This window comes from Mytilus trossulus, chromosome 5 (assembly GCF_036588685.1).
Source record: "Mytilus trossulus isolate FHL-02 chromosome 5, PNRI_Mtr1.1.1.hap1, whole genome shotgun sequence".
Classification (NCBI taxonomy): domain Eukaryota; kingdom Metazoa; phylum Mollusca; class Bivalvia; order Mytilida; family Mytilidae; genus Mytilus; species Mytilus trossulus.
In genome coordinates this window covers 4063188-4088065 of record NC_086377.1, presented here as the reverse complement: position 1 = coordinate 4088065, position 24878 = coordinate 4063188, and the positions used below count along the sequence as shown (strand labels likewise).

The 24878-nt window shown below is 32.7% G+C and overlaps 1 protein-coding gene across 1 annotated transcript in view; it reads right to left on the bottom strand.

Annotated features, from left to right (window-relative positions):
- The window catches only part of LOC134719318 (uncharacterized), a 49196-nt gene that overhangs the window by 4764 nt on the left and 19554 nt on the right, over positions 1–24878 (bottom strand). Inside the window, exon 3 of the mRNA XM_063582327.1 lies at positions 3933–3992. Within this exon, the coding sequence (XP_063438397.1) occupies positions 3933–3992 (60 nt within the window). The remainder of the gene's footprint in view (positions 1–3932; positions 3993–24878) is intronic.

The window sequence follows — 24878 nt, the reverse complement described above, 5'->3', positions numbered from 1 at the left end:
ACAAAAAACAAAATTGGGGTAACAAACTAAAACCGAGGGAAACGCTTTAAATATAAGAGGAGAACAACGACATAACATTAAAATGTAACACACACAGAAACGGACTAAGCATTAGACAAACTCCGATGAGAATAACAAATATAACATCAAAACCAAATACATAAATTTGGGATAGAACAGTACCCTGACACGTCTTGTAGCAATTTGAATTCACACTCAAATATAAAAGAAAACAAACGACACAACGGACACACAACGTTAAAGTAATACACACACAGAAACGAACTATAATGTAACAATGGCCATTTTTATGACTTGGTACAGGACATTTTTGAAGATAAACATGATGGATTGAACCTGGTTTTGTGGCATGCCAAACTTCTTTAATGGCAATGCTAAATATAACATTGAAATGGAAACATGCTATTACAGAACTACAATGCAAATAAATAGGAGAACGTATTAGACAAAGAAACACATTATTAATAGATAACAAAAGGCATCAGGTTTAAAGTTCAATACGCCAAAAACGCGCCTCGTCCACGCCAGACTCACCAGTGACACCCATATATAAAAGCTCGAAAGTAAAAAAAGTACATACTTGTATAGCACTGAAGATCAAAAGTTGAAAAAGGTTGTGTCAAATACGGCTATGTTTTTATGCTTAGGATAAGAACATCCTTATTATTTTAATAGAATAATTTATGCTATTGCAAACAGAATATTTTATCAAATGAACATAAAAGATATACATAAACTAATAAAAAGGACATAGCAATAGCAAAATCCATCTAAGGCCAAAGATGTTTGACAAAGATGTTATAAAACTTTAGTTTTTGTAAAATCAAAAAATATCGGATATTTAAACAATCATCATATTGTCTGAAATTAAATATAATTCTATAACTCAGATCGTCCGGTCGCAAATCAACGTCCGTTCGTTAAATCGACGTCCAAATCTGACGTTATGGTAAAATAACATTTTAATTGACGTACAATGTAATGTCACTCTCTTTGACGTACAATTTTTTAGCCTCCATAATCGACGTCCAAGTTTTAGCTTCTCGAATTGAAGTCTATTTTATAGGCATATGATATGTGGGCTGACATGAAGTATCACATTGGAATATCAAGAAACAAATAAAAAAAGAGGAAGAACTCTATGGAAAGTGTGTATAACTGTTTGAAAATAAAGTTGTTATAAGAACTCTATCAATCAGATCAAAATTCATCGTTTTTTACAGTTCACAATCAATCAACGGCCTATATATGTCCATGTATAAGTGTAAATGCAGTACTTTGTTATCTCATTATTTAGTAATTGATATTCGACAACGATTAAGAGAGACTGCAATATAACACACGTCGTTTGGGCAAAGACATAACGTTGCATTGGACGTCGATTAGAGGATTAAAATAATGGACGTCAATTAGAGAAAGGATGTCGATCTGGGTCTAACCTAGAAATTAATCTCATACTGAAAACAAGTATAATAGTATTATCCATCAGAAATCTGTAACAGATTATATTAAGGCCAGCCATGAGATGGTTTATACTGAATATATTAACATCAGCTACTTGATACTGAATATAAGCAAAAAAAAAGTATGATCATCAGATATCTGAAACAAAATGAAATTACCATAGCCACAATATATTTGATTCTGATTCTGAAAATATTAACAACAGTCATCTGAAAGAAATTGATTTTCACATGAGCAATTAGCTACTGACTATATGTCACGGTGGCCAATTGGTTCCTAATTTTTTTTCATACTGGCCTCTGCCAAATAATAGCATTGACAATGAAATTTAAAAATCTGTCACAATATTGATTCAGTTTCTTTAGCTTCACAGTGAATTATCCTATGCTATCTTTAAAAAATCATTTATTATACCTTTTATCTCAGTTTTTTTACCCAAAACTATATCTTTCAGATTTAAAGTGTCTTCGTTTTCTGAGAAAAAAAAATGATGTGTTTATTTGATCTCATTTACAAATATACATTCTTGTGTCTTTTAACACTTCGAACTTTATTTTGACTTTTTACCATTTTTTTATTCGATATTCAATTATTCTTTTGTTGTCGAAACAAGCATCTGGCGTAAATACAAAATGACAATCCTTGTATCAATGATGTATTTATTAACAACAATGGGGTCGATGCCACTGCTGGTGGAGTTTTATTCCCCGAAAAGGGTATCACTAGCCGTGTAGTCAGCACTTCTGTGTTGACATGCATTATTTTTGATATGGCTATACTTCTACATTATCTAGATCTGTTTTCGAACCTTTTATGTTTTTAGAATAGATAACCTAAGCTGTATTAGGCAAAACGTTTATAAATTATTGGTCCTCTAAGCTCTTCGTACTTTTTTGGCCGTTTTGTTTTTCTCTCTTAAAAAGATATTTCATTCTGTCAAAGAATCAACTCTAGCGATACCATGTTTCGATGAAGGCATACACAAATGGCCTATCAAAGGTTATTATCTTCGTTGATAAAATTCAAACTATAACTTGTTTTAAAATTATATTCGTCTGATAATTTTTTGTTGCCAATTTGGGAATTTTTTTTAAATTTAATCTAGGATAGCCTAAAAAAAATCGTCATAGTCAGCATTTAAATTTTAGAAACAAATAATGTGAAACTTTGTTTATTTATCGCTTCAATACAGAGACATTCCCATATATATGTGAGATGCATTTTAATGTAAAACTTCCTTGTCTGGTATTTTTCATACACTGTTATTGGATTGTAATAAAATTAACGGTACTAATTTTCTTGCACCAGATGCGCATTTCGACAATACATGTCTCTTCAGTGATGCTCGTGGCCAAAATATTTGAAATCCAAAGCTTATATAAAAGATGAAGAGCTATAATCCAAAAGGTCCAAAAAATATAGCCAAATCCGTGAAAGGAATCAGAGCTTTGCATGAGGGAGATACATTCCTTAATTTATAATAATTTCTAATATTTTGTAACAGCAAATTTAAATAACACAAAAAATCCGTATTTTCATGCCAGTACCGAAGTACTGGCTACTGGGCTGGTGATACCCTCGGGGACTAATAGTCCACCAGCAGAGGCAATCGACCCAGTGGTAGTAATAAAATTAACGGTACTAATTTTTTTGCACCAGATGTGCATTCGTAACTATTCATGTGTGGTTTACTTTATGCAGTTACAGTAATATGTTTATTGTACATATATAATAATTACTAAGGTTTATATCATTATTGAGTTTAATTTCTCATTTCAAATGAGCCGTAGAGCATATTAAAACCTGAACGCTTTAAAAGGGAATAGCCCATCTGTGATCGGTAACATAGGATGCTTAAGTTTGCAAATCTTTATAATAAATCATATTTTGGTATGGTATATAAGTCAGATTATGCATACTTCAATGTTTTTCCTGGGCGAATCACACTTCTCGCGGTGTCGGGATTGCCAACAGAATACGGTCGGTTGTTCATTTGCTCAATTTTGACACCCTTATGTGCATGTGTTGACAAAAAATACTTAGAATATGCGCGTCTGACGTAAATACGAAATTTCAATTCTGGAATCTATGATGAGTTTATGTTCACTTTGAATTAGGCAATTAATGTGAGTACAGTTAACATTCCAAACCAGGTATGCACGTTCAATTATGCGTCTTATACTGATAGTCTTCAGATGAGTCATCTGCTACAGTTTATATATCCTATGATCAATACATATGATACTGGCTATATTTCATAAGCAAGTCGATGCTTATTATGCATGTATAATACAATAACTATCTGATGAAATAGATTGTAAAATACTAACTAATCTCTCTCAAACTATGTCAATCAATAAAATTTAAAAATCTTGTAAACATGTGGTTTCACCAGAAGCTACACAGTTTACCTGTCAAGGTATCTGTAAGTTTGCAAGCCGATATACCTTTTTGCTCAGTTTCTTTGTCTAATAAGTGTTCTTCAAGTTCTGTACTGTCGGGTTTTCCTAGAAAAGAAAAATAGATAAGTTGATTTGAAATCATGCATACTTTTGCATTTTACACATATGTCATTTGAACTCTTTATTATGCATACGATATTTATAAATTCAATAAAATACCATAATCTGAATAACAATTACATCAATTATCTGTCCCTGAATTCATTAAAACATTACAATATTTTCAAAATAAAATATACATTAAAACATAGATTTCTTTAAAACAAAAGGCATCACTAAAATCTACTGGAACACGCTGGCGTGGTGGTAGGGGCTGATGTAGATCAGAGGGCGCTCTGATATAAACGAATCCTGATCAAGTAGAGATGTCATATCGACCAATCCAACCAACATTACAACATATTGCTGTTTCATCAAGCTGAAACGACGATATTTTAGTGAATGATATTAGAGATGGCACATATTTAGCAATATATATAGGAAGATGTGGTATAAGTGCCAATGAGACAACTTTCCAACTAAGGAACAATTTTTAAAAGTAATCCATTCAGGGTAAGGAACGGCCTTCAAGCATTGGCGCACTCCTAACAGCAAGCTATAAAGAAACCCAAAAATTACTTGTGTAAAACCATTCAAACGAGACGGTCTAATATATATGAAAACAAAAAGCATGAATGAGCCGTTTTAGAAAATGGACAAGAAGTCCCAATTGCATACAGACAAACACAACCTGGAGATATTTAATATAATTTATGTGAAAATGACAATGAAAATGATGTTCGTAGTATGGACGTAGTCTGGTCGTACGAATAGCGTTATGAGGACGGCAAGATTGCACTACGATCTGAGAAATAAATGCAATTTTGATGATCGTAGTACGATCGTGTAGATCGCAATAAGGTTGTTTCAATGTCGTGGTGAGGTATTCAAGATCGTGGAGAGCAAAACCAACTTTGAAATTGTTTAAAACAATCGTGGTGCGATCGTGGTGAAATCTGGTCGTAGTAGATGAGTAGTGAGAACGACATAAGATCGTAGAAAGATCGCAAAGGTCGCTGTACAATCGTAGCGAGAGCGGTTCAAAAGCGTATTATATTCGGAGAAACTGCGCAACGATCTCACAGCGACGTTATCACGACCTCACTACGGCCACCACGTTCTCACTGCGAGCCAACAACGCTTCCACTACGACTTTACCACGCTGTTGAAGACCATAGTACTAATATAGCACGCCCTTGCAATCCTCGTCATGCTCTTCAAACGACCTGACACCGTTCACACTACGACTATCATTTCCAATGTCATTTTCACATAAAATATATAAAAAAGTTAGACCCTAGATTGTCTGAATGTGCTCTATGTATATCTATTTGCTCTGACGGCTTAACCAAGCTTCTCGTTTTTTATATAGATTAGTTAGATAGATTAGATCCTTGGTTTTCCCGTTAAACTTGTTTTACGCTTGTCTGGTTGTTGTTTTAGTCCTTTATAGGGGGCTTTTCGGTTTTGAAGGCCATACCTTTGCCTATAATGCTTTACTTTAATAAAGTGTTACTTGGATAGGGACTTGTCTCATACCACATCTTTCTATATATATTGACACATCTGTATCATCTCTGCTATTGGTCACTAAAATATCGTCATTTGAGCTTTATGGACCAGCAATAGGTTGTAATTTATCCACCACGCCCATGTGTTTTAAGATATTTTGGTGGAAAGACTGTATTGTATCCGAAAAATCTACGTATTAATGAGAAATAGAAGTAATAAAACTGTATTAATATGGAACACGATTTTGACGTTATTGCTGAGAACGTAGTCATATCGCGGTATGATCATAGTGTAATCATGGTAAGAACGTGCTGTAATCGCAATAAGATCTGATCCAATCGGATAACTCGTGGTATGGTCGTAGGGATAATGTGAAGAGCGTAGAAAGATCTTGATTAGCGTAGTGATGTCGCAGAATAAGCCCGATGAGAACGTGGAATAATCCCCCCTCCGCATACCCCCCTCCTTTGTGAATCTATTAAAGGTTCAATGTGTGCATTTTCTATGTTCGTGATGTTTTCAGTATGTACACACTTTCAGCAACCAGAAAGACGAATTACCCAAAGACGATTTACCCATAGACGATTCACCCAAAAACGATTTACACAAGGACAAATTACCCATAGATGAAATAACATTACAAAACCAAATATGAAATGTAGCAATTTGTGCTCGGGACGAGCACTTCGGGGAAGTAGTGGAGAATATAACCGGAAGAAAAGTTTCTTTTAATTAGCTTTTACAATTATTCGCAAAGTGCTTTACATGAACTCTCGTTTTAAATTGAATATTTATATGAACTCTTGTTTTGATTTGAATATTTATATGAACTCTTGTTTTAAATTGAATATTTCTCATTTCAGTTTTAAGTTGAATATTATTAAATATAATGTTTCTTATTTCAAATATCCAAAGAGATTATAGATTTACTATTTTACAACTTAATCCGATGGCTGTCAAAAGTGAGAAACTTACACTCAGCTTCAAAAAAAACAATTATCGCCATTTTGCTAAGTTGAACCGGAGTACAATAATCCTTTTATTATTACATAACATTGGACAATTATATTTATATTTTATGAGAACCTATTATAATGTTGTAATGCCCTTATCTTTGACTAGATATATGATATGTGTTTTGTAAACTGTTACTGACAGTCTTCCCCTAGCTTTCGAACTGTAAACTTGTGTTAATAAATTTGTATATATTTTATACGGTCTTGCGTTTAAAGCAGCCATAGTGTCAATTATAGACCTGAAAACTTTAACGTAACCCGTACCGAACTTCACGGACTCGTGCCGGAATTCACGGGGTTATATTTACGTCAATTGCACGGTTCACTGAACATAGAAAATGATAGTGCAAGTCGGACATCGGTGTACTATAACACCTTTTTGTTAATATTAAGTTAGTTTTAAGCTAAACGAAACTATTTAATTGTACGCTACAAATCATCTAACAACATGATCACGCTTTTTGAATACAAAACTAATGTTGAATAATTATTAGATGATATTTTATATTTAAATGCTACCCAAAGGCGTTGACAAACAAAAAGTATTGGTCTTTATCGACAAAAAGCACGCAATTATAGTCTTGACCTTGCTTATTGCCTGTTCAAGGTATGAAAGGTATGAAAATAGATGATGTGATGTATTTTCATTAACATCTATCGGGCTATTTAACCCAATTTAAATAAGGTATATTAGCTAACCAAATGAAAAACAATTCACGGGAACATGGCCCTACCTCTTTTTTCAAAACACTGTCAGTATTTAAAAAGGTACAAATGAAAGAAGCGGACCACCTGACCCCCTCCCGGGACACCCATACGTCTAAGGAAGGTTATTCAGAATAATATACACGACTGAAATGGAAAATAAAACGAAAATAAAATCTATATCAAACATTTTGCAGAATTGCCTAACTGCTACATGGATCATGGGAGGCGTCATTGCATTTAAAGCATTAAACTGGTACATGTATCTCGCTCAATAGCCTACTGGACACCCAATATATTTCTAGTTCGAGGTTCAACGAAGTCGGGAGAAACAAGGGGAACTTTGAATTATCTATTAGTAACTGCGAGTACTTTTAGATCTGTACTTAGTTGTTTTTTATTCGAGGGGACGTACAAGTATCCGCTTTGTCCCATTATAATGTTACACCTCGCCATAAATGATGTGTGTACCTGTCCCAAGTCAGTAGCCCGTATATCAGTGGTTGTCGTTTGTCGTCGTGTTACTTATTTGTTTTCGGCTTTTAATTTATACATAAATAAGGCCGCCATTTTGGTGGATTGAATTATTTTACATCTGTTATTTCAGGGCCTTTTTAAAGCTGACTGTGCAGTACGGGCTTTGTATATTGGTGACGGTCGTATATTGACATATCGTATTTGATTGCTGCGTCATTTGGTGTCTTGTTAAGAGTTGTCACATTGTCATTAACACCATATCTTCTTATATATATTGTATTGTGCCCTTCGGTGCACTTCTAAGAAACTAGTCGTGTCTGTTTATTTGTAATTTTTTTAATTTACAACAAGTAAAGTAAAACAAAAATTAAAAGCATGGGTGCATAACGCACACTCTTAAAGTTGAACAGAACCAGGTTCAATTCACCATTTTTTTCATAGGAAAATATCTGTATCAAGTCAGGAATATGACAGTTGTTCTTCAATCATATGATGAGTTTGAGTTTTTGATTTTGCTTTTTGAATAGGGACTTTCCGATTTGTTTTCACTGCTGTACCTCTAATGTTGACATTTTAATGGAACGCCGGAACTGTCTTATAGTGTAGATATTTAATGTGTTTGATCGCGTTGCCTTTACGTCCTGTCCTTTCTTTTTATGTTATGTAAATGAGCCTTTATTTCCTGTCACTGCACCTTTGGGGTATGTCAAATGAATTATATGTTTGGTCAAACAATTGTATGATACGTCATTGCTAAATTTGTCGTGTGCACTAGGCATTACATTATGCTGTAACAAAAATAGCAAAATTAAAAAGCTCAAACACATCATATGATTGGAGAACAACTGTCATATTCCTGACTTGAAAAATTGAACCTGGTTCTAAAGCTAGTTGAACATCTGACGTATATTAAAGTGGTATCAAATTCCTTGATATTATAAACGATGCGTGAACAAAGCAAGCAGACATATATTATGTAGAAATTTCAAAAAATAGGGAAAGAGCAGTCAACATTGTGTTACAATCTGAATCACTATAACAAAAAGATGTTCTATTTCCATTAAACCAAGCAAATGCAAGCAGCGCCTGCAAACGGAGTATAAACCTGCAAATTACTACGTAATGCTTGGTCTTGTATGTACAATCATAACAGTCTTGATAGAAGGTTGCTGCTCATAAGGAATATATTAAACAAATCATCCCTTTGTAAATTCTACGAAGTTGGTTGATCTTCATGAAATATCCTTTTACGGACGATAGCAGATATGTTTCAAATGCCGTAACTTCAAACCAGTCCCCTCTTCACAAATAAAACTTAGCGAACTAGACTTTTTAACTTGTATGTACTCATATGACTATACGTGAAGAGTGTCACATGTGTCAGAAGATCTGCTAACCTTTCCGGAGAACCTGAGATAACCTACAGTTTTAAATCTTTAGTTTTCTATGGAATGTGTTGCATAAGTACTATTGTTTGTTTATTTGTCTCTTTCTGTTAGGCCAATTTAAATTAGTAGCTAGATTTTCATCCCCGCCCCTCTGAAATCGTCCCGCCCCAATTTATTTAACAAAAATACGATTTCCGGATTTTGTTCATGTCCGTTACCGGAAATCATCGATAATTTCGTTTCATTCAACATTTCCTGTTTCAAATTTCGTTTAAATTGTATTTCTTCGAGTAATATAACGAACTGATTGAATCGACATATTCTGCTGCTCTATGATGACAACATCATCTACCGAGAATATAGATTGATAACGAGAAAGGCATGAAATATTCGAGTAACGATTAAAACGCCTTGTCATTTAACGCAAGTTGCGGTAGTCACAAGTGAATCGAAAACCGTGTTTTTTTCTTTATTTATACGATTACTTTGTGTCAGGAAATTTGGACTGTGAATGATATCCAAAGCGCAAAAATCGTAGAACAAATTGGTACAAAAAACGACTGGATTAAAGAAACTGACACAAGCACGAGTTTGTTTGATTTATTACCATATATTGAGAAAAAAGTCGACAAACACCCATTTTAATTCCCTTATATTTACCCATGGCTGTTGTTTTTGTTGACAAACATCAAACACCCTCTGTTACTGTCCCAATATCCTCAATTTAATTGTCAAACAACAACTACTTTTTGGTTAAGGTTCATCATAGGGAATTGAAAAATATGGCCGTGTTTACAACTCAAAATTTACTATGAGTACAGACAAACTGGTAAATCTAGGAAAGTTTTAAGGCATGGCAGAAACTAGATATATAAAAGTTATATGAAGTCTACGTTTCAAAAAATTAAAAACTTACCGTGATTTTGATGTCAAGTTTTTTCCAGTCTGCCGAAGATAGCAAAATAAACAAACACCCGAGTTTCATGTGATACGGTCCACTCAGTTACACATTTTAAATTACCTTTTTTCTGTAGATGTCTATTGTCCATCTATTGTCCATTTAAATCAATACTACTGACAACATGTATTATACCATGGGAGATTTTCAAACCACTTTCCCAACTTAGTTTATTTTAGCACCTTCTGCAGGAACGAAAAAACTGGATAGCAAAAAGTTTCTAATTTGCTTAAACACAAAATGCATTTAGAATTTATATATCTAGTTCATGCCATCCCTTAAAACTATTGCAAGTGCATAGATTTGTCTGTACTCAGAGACAAATGTGTGAGGTAAACACAGCCATATTTTTCAATTCCTTATAATGAACCTTAAGTTCATGTTTTACATCATAATTACTTTCCACACTGAGTTTACATTTTATTTTGTACTCATAATACTTTTGTTGCATACAATTTTACCAATACATTTTATTGATTTTATGTGGACTACAAACCATCGCTTAGAAAGCAAAATTAATTTGGTGTAGGTCTAGTCCAACTAACGAGAGCATTTCTCTTCTCTTTGATGTATACTATAAATAGGTTTCTAAAGCGGCAATTATCTGTATAACAGAGGTTGCTAATCAGGGATTTTTATTGAAAAGTTTAAAAAATAGTGTCGGATTCCTTATACAGCATGTATATACATTATACAAGCTTGTTTATCACTAGCATATACCCCGCGGTATGAAGAACGTGTGACAAGGGTTTCATATGAAATAAAATTTAAAAAATAAAATCCTCCCACCCACCCCATTTTTTTAAAAAATTTGGATGAAAATCTACTAATTAATTTAGTTGGCCTTAAGGGCATACGATACAGTTACAGGGGAGGTAATGACGTTGCTAACGTAAATTGTAGTTTTCACGACATCTAACTACGACATATCAGAAAAAGATGCATTTTTCGACTGATTTCTATCATTCAAACTGATTTAATTTGAAAACGAGTGTATGGACCCCTATCTTTTAAAACGACATGTTGTTTCATTTTGAAGGGAGATAATGTGAACCAAATTTTATAAAACTGAAAATAGTGCATTTTTTTTTTATTTTTCATAAATATACAGCAAAAAATTACGTTTTTTTCTCAATTCATGACCATTTGATAAATATGACTGATTTTAGAATAAAAAAATGCATACTTTTTTAAGGACACTGATAAAAATTACAAATTATTTTAAAAAAACAATTTGAGTTTATCTTTTAGAACAAAAAAAGTTATGGATTTCTTCCAAAAGGGAAAATACGGCCAGTAATCCGAATATTCAGCAAATATACAACATTTCTACCTCCTTTAACTCAAAAAGTGGCACATAAAGGTATATCTTTTATTGCATATTGGATTTAATCAGACAAAAAATAGCATATATAGAAATCTTCATCAAATTGTAAATATGGGATCAAACCGCTTTTATGGCACTGTCAGTTCATTTTAATGTTTGAGTTTGAATGTCCCTCAGGTATATTTTGCTCCTTTATGAGAGTAACATACACATGTTAATGTAAATATATGACTTGAAAATGAAACAAAGACAACATGTTATAATGATCATGCTTCCACGTTTTTTTCTGGTTTAACAGTTATCAAGGATGCTCAAAGCGAAATATTTTTCTTAACGTTTCGTGATTTATCAACGGATAATTCGAAAAAGGTGAGTTACAAATCATGTTATTATCGAACCAATGTCTACTGAGATGATTTTATCCTTGGGGTATGATAATCAACCAACATAGGAAATCGACCCTTGGCTGTATTAATGAAAAAAAACCGCATTACGAATGTTATGCTTACAATCGCTGTTATGGATGTATATATAAATGAGATACCTTTATATCTGTTACTTTCGATTCTCCGTCTATAAAAATGCACGGCAATGGTCACTGACACGGACACTAAAATAATTATTCCAGTTATTAAAGCGGCCCTGGAAAACAAAAACATTTTGTGAATATCAATGTTAAAATAAGCCTGTATTGATAATTTCGTAATGTTATAAAAACGATATAAGAAATAGTTTGTTAAGAAAACAGACCCGGAGACGTCATCCAGTTGGCCCAAAGCATGTTTCAAGGTCCACAAAGTGAGTCTTATGTGGAAAAAAAAATACCTACCCATGTGAAATTTACAATAAAGTATAGCATGCATCAATTATTTCTTAAATAATTCGTACACATCACAAGATACCAGTATATATCTTAATTTAGTAAGGCAATCCTATGTTTACAGAATCCTGAATATATGTACATTTAATTGTAGGTTTGGGCTGAATTGAAACACCATATAAGGAGAAGGAAGAAACTTAAAAAAAGCAAGCAACAACTTCTTGATGGTGATACAGAGTTTTGGCAGACAATGACTCCTGGAGAATGTGTGCGTTACATTGACTATATATACAAAGCTATACCAGCTGTGGTTAAAGCTGGCGGAGCAGCATCTGGACATTAAAAACTTGTTTGATAATCTGTTAATGAGGTGTCAACTACAAATGTATATGTTTTGTTGGTATTCGATAGATAGCATTTCAGGTGATTTCATATGAAGCAATATTAGAATAATGTTTTAGGAAATAGGATTGTTAGTAGATTAAAATTTCTGTTATTCATTCTCTTTACTCAAGACATACATTTTGTCAATTTAAGTTCAGGGTCAAAAATTATTTTTCATCAAACATGTCTGAGGAACAAAAATCAGTTTTGAAGTTATACATACAAAATGTATTATTTGCCGGTTTAAAACATCTTAAAAGTCCTGTTCAAAATAATGAAAATATATATATATTTTTTTAAATCAATATGTCAATAGAATGCAATTTAAACTTATTTGTATCATCTTTCCAGCACTGCTTAAAGAACAATGCTTTGTCGGAATTGATTATGATACTGATATAAACAATGTGTGGGGTAGGTTTTTTTATTTAGAAAGGGAAGGTAAGGCATTGTAGTCTTAAGTGTAAATTGGGCTGAAAGTTTTCTTTAAGTCTTTTCAAAGGTTTTGTTAGTTTCTGAGGTGAATACTGACAACTTTGTGCTTTATAAAGAATATTTCCATAAAAAATTGGAAGTGAAATACCTGAACGTATAAGAAGTCTTCATATTGAGCTATATTTACGAATGATGTCCTTATACCGATGATAAAATTTAGTAAATGTTTTGACTGGTTTGTGATATTGAAAACCCTGGTGTAATAATTTTCAGTTAAACATAAAGGAGTAAGTTCGGTAAGGGCCATATTTGGCCCCAATTATAAAGTTCATAGTTACAAGACAATACATGTTTTAAATTGCCTTTAAGACATGTTAGAAAGTTAAACAGAACAGTTTTTGTGCAAAGTTTAATTCTAACACGTTGATTTTTACATCCATAAAAGGTCAAAATAAGGGATTTGGGTGAAATTTGACAAAATCAGCTAGATTTCAACCAAATAAAGGACCAGGAAACATAGAGCGCAGGCGTCGACAAGCTTAAGATTCAAATAAGACATGTGAAATGTCTTCACAAACATTATTTTAAAATATCTTTGTTGTCGACGCATGCGCTCTATGTTTCCTGTCCAATAAACTATGGAAATTTTCCCATTTTCATTCATTTTTTCGTGTAAAATCAACATGAGTACAACTTGTGACGTCATAATGAAGCGCAGAAACGTAAAATGTTCAACAAAATGGTTTATATCCGAGCTAGTCAATGTATTAGCTTTAATTTATCGTGATATTGGTCGATAAATCCGAGTTTGAAATTTACGCTTAAAAATGGGGCCATTTTAGGACCTTATCGAACATACTCCTTTCTCTCGTTAATATCTAAAAAATTGTTACATACACGAGCGAATCGTACAAGTTGAGATATATAAACACCGTAAGATGGTCTACCTGATCAAAATGGTCAGTTGACCCCTTTAAGGAGTTAATGCCCTTAATTGTCTCTTTTTACCAATTTTTCGTAAATTTGGTTAACTTTTACAAATATCTTCTTCTCTAAAACTACTGGACCAAATTTAACCAAACATAGCTACATTCATTATAATTAGGGTAACTAGTTTGAAAAATGTGTGCGATGACCCGACCAACCAACCAAGATGGCCGCCATAGCTAAAAATAGAACATAGGAGTAAAATTTAGATTTTGGCTTATAACTCTGAAACCAAAGCATTTATCGCAATTAAACAAGAGGTCAACTTGTTTATTTAGTAAATACCTATCTGCCCTGAAATTTTCAGATGAATTGGATACTTGGTTGTTGGGTTGCTGCCCCCCAATTGATAATTTTTAAAGAAATTTATCTGTTTTTGATCATTATCTTGAATACTGTTATAGATAGAGATAAACTGAAAACAGCAATAATATTCAGCAAATAAAGAACAACAAATAAGTCAAATGACCAAGATGGTCAATTGACCCCTTAAGGAGTAATTACCCTTTATAGTATTTTTTTAACAATTTTCATGAATTTGGTAAATTTTTACAAAATATTTTCCTCTAAAGCTAAAGGGCCAAGTTTATTACAGGTAGAGAAAATTGTAATTGGCAAGAATGATCAGTAAAGTATAATCTACAAACAAATCACCATCACCAAAACACAATTTTGTCATGAATCCATCTGTTTCCTTTGTTTAATGTGCACATACACCAAGGTGAGCGACACAGGCTCTTAAGAGCCTTTAGTTTTTTGATAAATAATCATATTTAGAAGGTGTGTACTTAGCAAGGTCCTTATTTCACAGGTAATTGCTTAGTGATTTACTCTTTTGTCTCAAGCAATAGTTCACCTATATCTGTTGTCTGGTAAGATTCTAAGGTGTATAGGTCTATCTGGAAGGTATCAATTGACCTTGACATCATTTTCGTGGTTCATTGGTCAATGATACTATAAAAAAAATATGTGGTATGACTATCAATAAGACATCCCTCCACGAGAGATCAAAATGACACCAAACAGTCTCCAACAATGAGTAAAGCATATGTCGCATAGTCAGCTGTATTAGGCCCCGACATGACAATATAAAACAATTCAAACAAATATAAACTATTATTCATAAACAAGAAATGACTAGAAAAACAAATATGTAACACAGAAAATAACAACAACCACTGAATTACAGGCTTCTGACTTGGGAAAGGCACATTCATACAGTGGCTGGATAAACATGTAAGCAGGATCACGACCCTTCCCTAACCTGAGACAGAGGTATAAAAGTAGTAAGTTTTTCTACCACAGGGATATATTACCTTAGTACAAACGTAGCTGTATTTGACAAAACGTTTAAGAGTTGTTGACCCCCAATGCTCTTCAACTTCGTTCTTTAATTGACTGTTTTTTTTTTATTCGAGCGTCATTGATAAGTCTTTTGTGGACGAAACGCGCGTCTAGCGTTACTGTACAATTTTAGTCCTGGTATTGATGATGAGTTTATATACAATCACTGGGTCAATGCCACTGCAGATTGAAATATTTCCCCGAAAGTATCACTAGCCTTCACTTGTCATTGACATGTTCAGAGTAATACATTAACTCACAAAAAACTTTTAATTTTGAAATACTACGGCTTTTGTACATCAGAATTATATTACCTTAGCTATATTTAGTAAAACTTGTACGAGTTTGTGGTCCTCAATGCTTTTCAACTTCGAACTTTATTTGGCTTTTTAAACAATTTGTATTCGAGCGTCACTGGTAAGTCTTTTGTAAACGTCTGGCGTAACTATAAAATGTTTGCCCTGGTTTAGTTAAATGTTGTTAAGTTTGGAAAAGGATATGGTAATGCAACAAGCAATCTTAAGATTATTTAAGAAACAGCCAGCAAATAAGAATTAGAAAAACTTGTCAAGAAAAAAAAACCGCCGGTCATAGTACACTTGAGATGTAAACTCCCATTTAATTGAAATTTTCATTATAAATTAATTTTCATCAAAGATAGATCTGTACTGTTTATGAAACTGGTTTTGGAACTTATCTAAGAGGATGCTTATATAAACCCCTGATATCATTTTTTTCTAATTAAAGAATAGTCGGTCCCGACGTTTATATAAAAAAAAGTTGTTATTAACCTTTTGGTAACATGCTTTTGACGTTGCGTGGTGTTTAAACATCAAGCCATACTGTTGTTTTGCAATAGTCATTTCCGGGTTCTTGCCTTATTTGCGTTCATACTTTGTCTAGAGTGTTTATTTACTATTTTGATTAATTTGTTAAAAAAGGTTTTGGTGTTTATAGTAATTAAGAGTCAAGCACACTCTTGAGTGCTGCATCTAAATGTTTGATATTGTTATGTAGCTTGTCTAGTATGTCTGGTTTTTTTGTTAACTTATTATTGTAAATATAATGAAAATCTCTCCATACAAGTGAATTGTATAGCTAGAAATGAAGACAGGTTTTATCCACTTTTTTTCAAAACAGAGACATGCCTGTACCATAGGAGTAATGACAGTTGTTCTCCATTCGTTTTATGTTTTATGTTTTTGAGCGTTTGATTTTGACCCTTTATTGAGGAGTTCCCGTTGACATTTTATCTGGGTCTCGTTCTTTTTGTTATTTTACATATTTACAAATTGCGTTATAATAAGAGGTAATATTTTTTTTTTAACATATTGATTTTTAAATTACTTGTATTACCTTGAAAAGGGCAGTAACAGTGATCCTTTTTTTAGAACAAGAATGAGTTGGTGTTCATTCTTCATTGCAAAAATTAAAGAAAAAATCATTTATTCAAATATACATGTACGAACATAGCATAGTTGGATAGCATTCTTACATTTGATGGGCGAAAGCGCATTGTTATAGTTAGATGTAAATTATCTTTTTGTTTTCATGCATTTGAGGAGGAAATTGTTACTCGCATAAACCTAAGTTATTGATTAATTCAGGATGATGAAAACACTATCATGTTATTTCCTTCTTACAAATTGTATGAATATTTGTTTTTCGATTTTTCTTTGCAAACGATGCATCTTTTTTTTAAATTTTTATCATTCAATTGTGACTCATACCTAAGTTTAGGCATTGTAGATAAAAACAATAGAAAAAAAGACTTCTTACTTACATTTCATCTGTTGATAATTTGCTGTTACCATTGGGAATATTTGGTTTTGTTGTACTTGTCGCTAAAATCAAGTAATGTATAGCATGTGTATACGACACAAATAAAAACAATAAGTAAATATGTAAGATTGGTTATTACACGCCTAATGAATTATCTGTCACAACTGCAATCTTAACAATCGTGAATGAGATTCATCCGAACACAATTGATCAAAAACATCTATCCTTTTTAAAGTTCCAAAATAACCATGTCTTTTAAAAGTGCTCGGGTGGCAGTATTTTCACATTCCTTCTTAAGGTTGGGACTTGAAAGCAAATTCATGAAAGAGCATATTATGCAGGAAATGTTTCAATTGTTATTTTCATTTTCAAAATTCTGAAGCTTCAGAAAAAAAACCTTGAAAACTGGTTTATTTAATGAAGAATCAAATATTGGCCCAAAGTAGGAAGTTTATTTTTGGTGTCGATTTAAAAGAAATGAATATCAATTGTAGAAACCCCTTCACACATCAATATTGCTACGTCTATTTCAGTCAAGAATATAACAGTTGCTATCCTTGTGTGAGGTTTGATCTTTGATTAGGGATTTTCCGTATTGAGTTTTTCTCGGAGGTCGATATTTTACTTTTCACAAAGGACCGTATCGTGCTCTCAATGACAATGAAACATGTCACTTCCGAAAGCATTTAAATCTTAACAAAAGCACAATGTTTATACCACATCTGATTCTTATTTACCCTAAGCAGTACAGTGTTTTCAAATTCATTGGAACATCAATCTCAAATTTCTTTTGTTAACATTTTAGTGTCTTGTTTTGGTAGAAGTTGTTGTCTCGAGCTCTTTGGCAAAAACCCGACGTCTCTTTTTATCTACCTCAATTTGTCTATTTTGTTATATATCATTTGTTTGCCGTCGATAAATCCCTTATAGGAGTTAAAAGGAATTTATAAGTGTATAAACTCTACCAATTCACCCCCCCCCCCCCCCCCTAAAAAAAAAGAACTGTATAATATGTTTGTTAATGATTTGGTCCTGTTTATACACCAATACACTCCCCTTAAAAGGCGTTATGACTACATAATTCAATTGAATTGAAGATACGGAATACTGGTATATTTGTACACCGTCGTTACACATTTAACATGTAAATTGTATATGTATGTTTTTGAATAGGCCTGGTACAACGGAAAAAAAACAGATGTACTCAATGACATTTGCTATCTGATAAAATGTGGATTTCAAAAACTTTTATAATCATTCAAAAGAATGTGTGTATGTTTATTAATTGATGTATAGAGTAACTTGCAGTGAACATACAATTTGTTTACGTTAGTATTATTATCACCGCCATCTTGTTTACATTGGTTACAAACAGAAGTTTGGTCAACGTCGTCCATCGAAAAATAACCAACTTCAAGATTAACTAACGGAAGTTCTCTCGATCAAATATATCTACGTATTCCCTAATATACAAATCATATAAGGATTTTAGTAAAATGGACAAAGATGTCTACTGGAAATATCAATGAGTTTCCAATTAAGCTTCATTAGAATACTACTATATTGTTTTTTTCATCCATTCCAATTGGTGTCTTGTTGGTTCTCGTTTCTTCGACAATCATACCACCTTTTCTTACTCTTATATATATCACAACATTAAGGAATGTTTTCTCGTCCACCTGAACTGGTATAGACATAAAGTTTAAGATAAAAGACGTCTTTTGTATTGTACCGTCTTATTTCCAGGATGTTTACCTCATTCTTTTTTTTATATACCATTACAATTATAGTATAATTGTCAAAACATTATATATTTAGTATTTTGACTTACAAGTGAAAACATCCTCTTCAAGAAGATATTTTTCTTCCCCTAAGGTAGCACCATACACACAGGAATACGAAACATTAAGGTCCTGCTTTGTCAGATTTTGTATGACTAAGGTATATCCGTTCCTTAATGCCTTTCCATCATACTTTTTATTAGATCGTCCAGTTTTGACATCTATAAACAATGTCTGTTGTACAGGAGTCAATCTATCCCAACCAGCATATTTTGGACAGCAGTTTGAAACATTACAAAATAATGTCACGTTTTGTCCATATTTTGTAACTTTTCCTATAACCGTCCATTCCAATATACCTGAAATATTCTTCTTTTATTTCTTTTCCTGTTTCAATTGAATGCTATGCTTTCGTGACACATAAACAGTAAGTAAAAACTGCACATGATAAATCACAATGGGATTAAAATATCTTACAATCAAACACTTATAATAATGTTAAAATTTCCCCCTATCCATAGGAAATGACCATCAGTGGTTAAATATATGAGACAATTCAATTTATTATCGTTAGACATCTTAAATCCTAGTCACACACAATGTCTTCAAGACATGTCTACCATTTACACATAAAAATTAATTCACACATAAAAGTTGACATTTTGTTTCTAAAATCTGAGAAACAGAGCGTATCTGAAAAAAAACGTTGACCAATAAAACATGAACAATAGTCATTTTTCAGTAAACCCTGCCGGACAAACATTAACATCTCTCCGATATTCCATTTATTAAATATAGATAATACATTGATATTATTTTACAATACATGGAAACAGATTTACAAGTATTAGATAAAAATACAAAGGTAGCAACGAAATAGGCCGGGGACAACTGTTGTCGGATAGTTTTTCTGCAGTATTAGTCAGGTCAAGGTCCTAGACAGGTTCACAAATCTATTCGGCTGATCGTAACCGGCCTTTTTTCTTTTGTTACTTTTGTTTTTTTATCTTACTTGTACGACGTTTCAAGAAAGTAATCATACATTTTGCAAAACTAAAAATTTGGGAAACTTAGTTAAGTATAAAGCAGTAAATGTAATTTATAGTATAACCACATTTTTTTTCATTTCCCTTCAACTGAGATTTTTTCAAGAAAAAAAATCAGGAATCTAATAATTTGATAAAAAAAGAACCATTTTAAGTAAAAGATGAATGTTGTACCCATTTAAAACTTTTCAAAATGCAACTTCGTAGAAAAGTAATATATTAAAGAAATATTTCAGTGGTAAGTAGGCTAACGTTTGATTTTCATGGATGAAAAGGAAGGCCAGGAGAAGGGGGGCTAATTCATTTTAAAATAAATAGGCTGTGGTCTTAATTTTTGATGACAAAATGCAAGATATGCCATTCCATCCCCCCATTCCCTCTTAACAAAAATCGCAGAAATCGTGCGTTTGTTGCCAAATATATGAATTAAATATTCAGTGATGGGGGATCTCGGGGGTTTGAACGACCCTTTTTTAGACGATAATTGCATTTAAATGGGGACATATAGTTGGACCCCCTTGTTTTGTCCTAGATTTGGACCTGGATCCGCCACTGATGTAAATTCATTAACAATATAAGTGTATCAAAAGATTAAATTTCCTACTTCGTTAGTGAATGAAATGTTTATTAAAAAATGGATTGTGTCTTAATATTATATATATTCAGGCATATACTGTAACGTTTATTTAATGCATGGTCGTCTGTAGATCTGCAAGTGTTGGCTTTCTGTTTATAGGATCAATCGTGCATTTGTGAGCTGACAGGGATTTTATCTTTTGAAGTTAAATATCATATATCTTAGTGTACCGATATGAATAGTATTTTACTGGAAATGTTAGAAAAAATATATTGATGCTACATGTAACGTAAATACTTTGTTCAATGAAAAGATCGGGATTAAACATATGTTACATTATGATCCAATCGCAGCTTACCGCCCAAAATTGATGACATATTAAAGTTGAATGATTTTCTTCTAGATTTGCTGTTTCTTTGGACGTGTATTACATGAACACTTTCTGTTTATAGGATCAATCGTGCATTTGTGAGCTGACAGGGATTTTATCTTTTAAAGTTAAATATCATATATCTTAGTGTACCGATATGAATAGTATTTTACTGGAAATGTTAGAAAAAATATATTGATGCTACATGTAACGTAAATACCTTGTTCAATGAAAATACGGGAAATAAATCGGTGAACCAAAAAGTTCAAATCTAATTGAAAGTTAAAGTGGCCATAGACTCACTGATCATGTACGAGTGATTCTATTTATAAAAAGTGTCCGTGTAACAACTAAAAAAGAGTCCGTGTATCATCTAAAAGAGTCCGTGTAACACCCGTTATTGTACTGTATTTATATAGCACTTGAGGGGGGGGGGCTGCAAAGTCGTACTACGCCCATTAAACGTCAAACCATTGATCAAAGAAATAAGATCATGGTCACGTGAATCATCTTTTATTCATTTTTAACTTGCGGTATTGCTTTATTTTATACTACACCATATACAGATGATCACATGATATAATGTATTCTTAGCATTTGCTGAGCAAATACATAGAAGTCAAAGACAATAAGTTACTTCTACATTCATAAAGCTTGTGTTGACGTGACGTTCGTAATACGCTTTGTGTACACACCTGTAGTTCAGAATGAATAAATTGTTTGAGCTGTTCCGATCGTATTCCCACGTGATATGCTTTTTAATAAATGAGCTACCCCATGTCAAAGAACGGTGACGTTATAGTATAAGGATTTCGCGGGAAAAAGCGTCTTTGTGAAAGGTTATCACAACAAGGAAACATAAACAAACGATGCTTCAATGTGATATAAGCCCCTTTTCCTACATATAAAACATACAAATAAAATTATTTAAATTCATCCAAACCTACTTTGTAATACATATTTGCAAAAAGTTTAAGCATGACCTGGATGATTGATTTGTGTTTAACTTGAAACTTTATTGCTGCTCTTTTACAAAATTGTATTTTAATCTGACTGACTGCCTCTCTCGGCACATTAGCGTAAAATCATCGCTTGAAAATAAGGGCCCACGTGCAGTTTTCAATGAAATTAGCAACTTAGTCATAGGTAACATATAAATGAATAGATGATCATTTGTCATCACAACTCGATTGTTTTTCTCATTTTTCACGTACTGGCTCGAGCGAGAAAATAAATATAGTTGAGATGAAAACAACAAACTATTAGTATCAAACAGGCGGACAATAAAGTACTATGAAAACAAACAACATAAATATATAAATCATTTTGATTTTTATTACCCTGAAAAAATTACAAGATATTGCTTTGAAATGGGTTAGATTTTCATCCTTGACCTTAGTATCATCTTCGACATTTGCATGATTCGATCATGACAATTGTACTTCATTGTTCTTAACATATTGTAACTTTGTTTTAAAACTTGCTATTTTAAAAGATGACTGTTTTTGATTAACTTATCTTTTACCTACCTTGAATCAAAAGACAATTAACTTGAATCACCAATGGCAACAAAAATTGCATATCTCCAAGTTGATACAAAATGTAACTGCTTGTTTTTCTATATAATGTATTATAGGTAAGCTGTTAACATCTGCTGCCATACAGTTCTGTGTCTTTCTGTAACCTGATCTAACATACTCACACGTGTTATTCTTTAATCTTTTATCATAATATGTTATACAATAACATTTTAACATTGAATACACTTTGCCAGATATCTGACATGATATTTTTCTGCAGTCAATGGTTGTCTGATTGGCATCAATAGGTATATAAAGTCAGGAATATAGAAGTTGTAATAAAATAGTCCGTTTCTATAAACGTGTGTGTTTGTCTGCCTTCAATGTGTCTGTTGTTTCGTTGTTTTTTCTTATATAGTTGATGCATTTTTCCTGATTTTAGTTTTTAATCCGGATTTGCTTTTTTCTCAATCTGTTTTTAACTTTTGGAAAGCGGTATTTGACTGTTGCCTTTACATGTGTTAAACTTAGTCAGACTTTTGTGGTATTTGAACCGATGACGTTTTGGTCTAATTTGCTTAAAACTGAATTGTATTTGTTGGATTTTGTTTTAAATTAGGACATATAGGTTGCTGGGCAATTCTGATGAGTCGGACCACTTGTTATCAAAATATCGTGAGAATTTAAAACAAATTACGCAAGCTGACCTTATTGCATAGCAAACATATCTTTTCTTAGAACACGTCAGCTTCATAATTATCGTATTTATCCCTCTTACCTTTTTTTTCACAACTGGGAAGCTGAAATTTTTTTGTTTTCAACTCACCATCGTTGTCAATTTATAGATGCAAGTCAAGATATAAGGCAGACTTGAATGTATATTGTTTTCTTTTATCTGAAGTTCAACGATATGGATGCGCTCAACGTAGTCACTTATTGTTTTAAATGATTTTTTTTTTGGTGAGAGAACATCATCTATATAGCGGAAAGTAAAGTCTTAGGATACTGCTAACTGTTTTCTTGCTAAGAAGTTCCTTGATCATGTCTATGCAGTCAGCGTCATATGGATAAAGAAAGAAGTCAGCAAGAAGACTGGCACAGTTGGTTCCTATTCAATTATAACTGACCTACAAATGTGATTAAGATGTAGAGGAAAAGATAATTAACATGTTGACGATAAATTTATATCTGAATTTAATTAGGTTTAAATCCTCAATATATTCGGTATCGATGGCTAAACTTCTCCAACTGATTAGGTATTCATTAAATATAAAAAAAAAAGAAATCTTTCGTACTGGATTTTTGGAAAATTAATTTTCAATTTGCCGTTTCAGAATCTAATATATCATTGTTTATATTCTTGGTGTACGCTGCTACGCCATCTTGAATATAACGCCACGCAGTAGTAATTTGATCATGCTAGTTTTATGCATTATGAATGCTGTACCTATGCCGGTACTTGATAAACCAGACCATTTCCCGTGGGTACTCATGGAAGATGATATACCGGGATAATTACTGCAAGGAAAGTTGCCACATTTATTGAAGGTTTCCGAGCTGCAGTTTTGGTTACGCTGTCGTGGTATATTAGTTAGAGGACTCAATAAGTCACAATTTGTTTCAACAGTGCACAATAAACTGCCAGTCCAAACAAGTTCAACCCCCAGTGTGACCCAGACTAGCCGTAATGTATTGACAAAAAAGCAGCAGTTGTCTACAACATATAAACTAACTGACAACAAAGTAAAAAAAAATCCAACTTTCAAACCTCCTGTCTTTTCTGTTTACGACTAGAAACATTTAAAAAATGAAAATTACGACATCAATATATTTCTCAGTGTTTCACATCCTCTGAACCTCATTAATATTTTGAATAATGGCGAAAATTAGAGGAATAGACCTAAGTTTCAAAATATTTCAGGTTAAATACATTGTCATTTAAAAAATGTTGCACATACAACACTTTTAGTCAGCAACTGACTTTCCATTAATAAAAGCTTGTCTATGTGCTTCCATGAGAAAACCAACATCCGAGGCCCACATTGAGATTAAGAAATATGACCCGCAAAATCAAAACTAAGTCGTGGTGTATGTGTGTACTTTCGATAACTCAAAAGTAAGCCGCAACACTTAAAACACACAAACAAAAACTTTTTTGTCACCACGGCAAAATAAATACAAGCTAAAAAAACAAAAGTATCTCAACAAAACTCACAGTAGCATGTGATATCTTGAATATGTACTTAATATTCCAAATTACTAGAAATTTGAGGCCACAGGGGCAACAAACAGAGAACATTGCCTACCCCCTGTGTCATAAAACAAACAATTTTAGTTATAAAAGCTATGATTTTATGATTTAAAGTTCTTGATATAGAAAACAAAAACTATGCTTGAAAAATATTCAAAAATCAGATGATAGCAGTTATCTCTATAACAGTTTAAGTGAATTTATATCTTAGA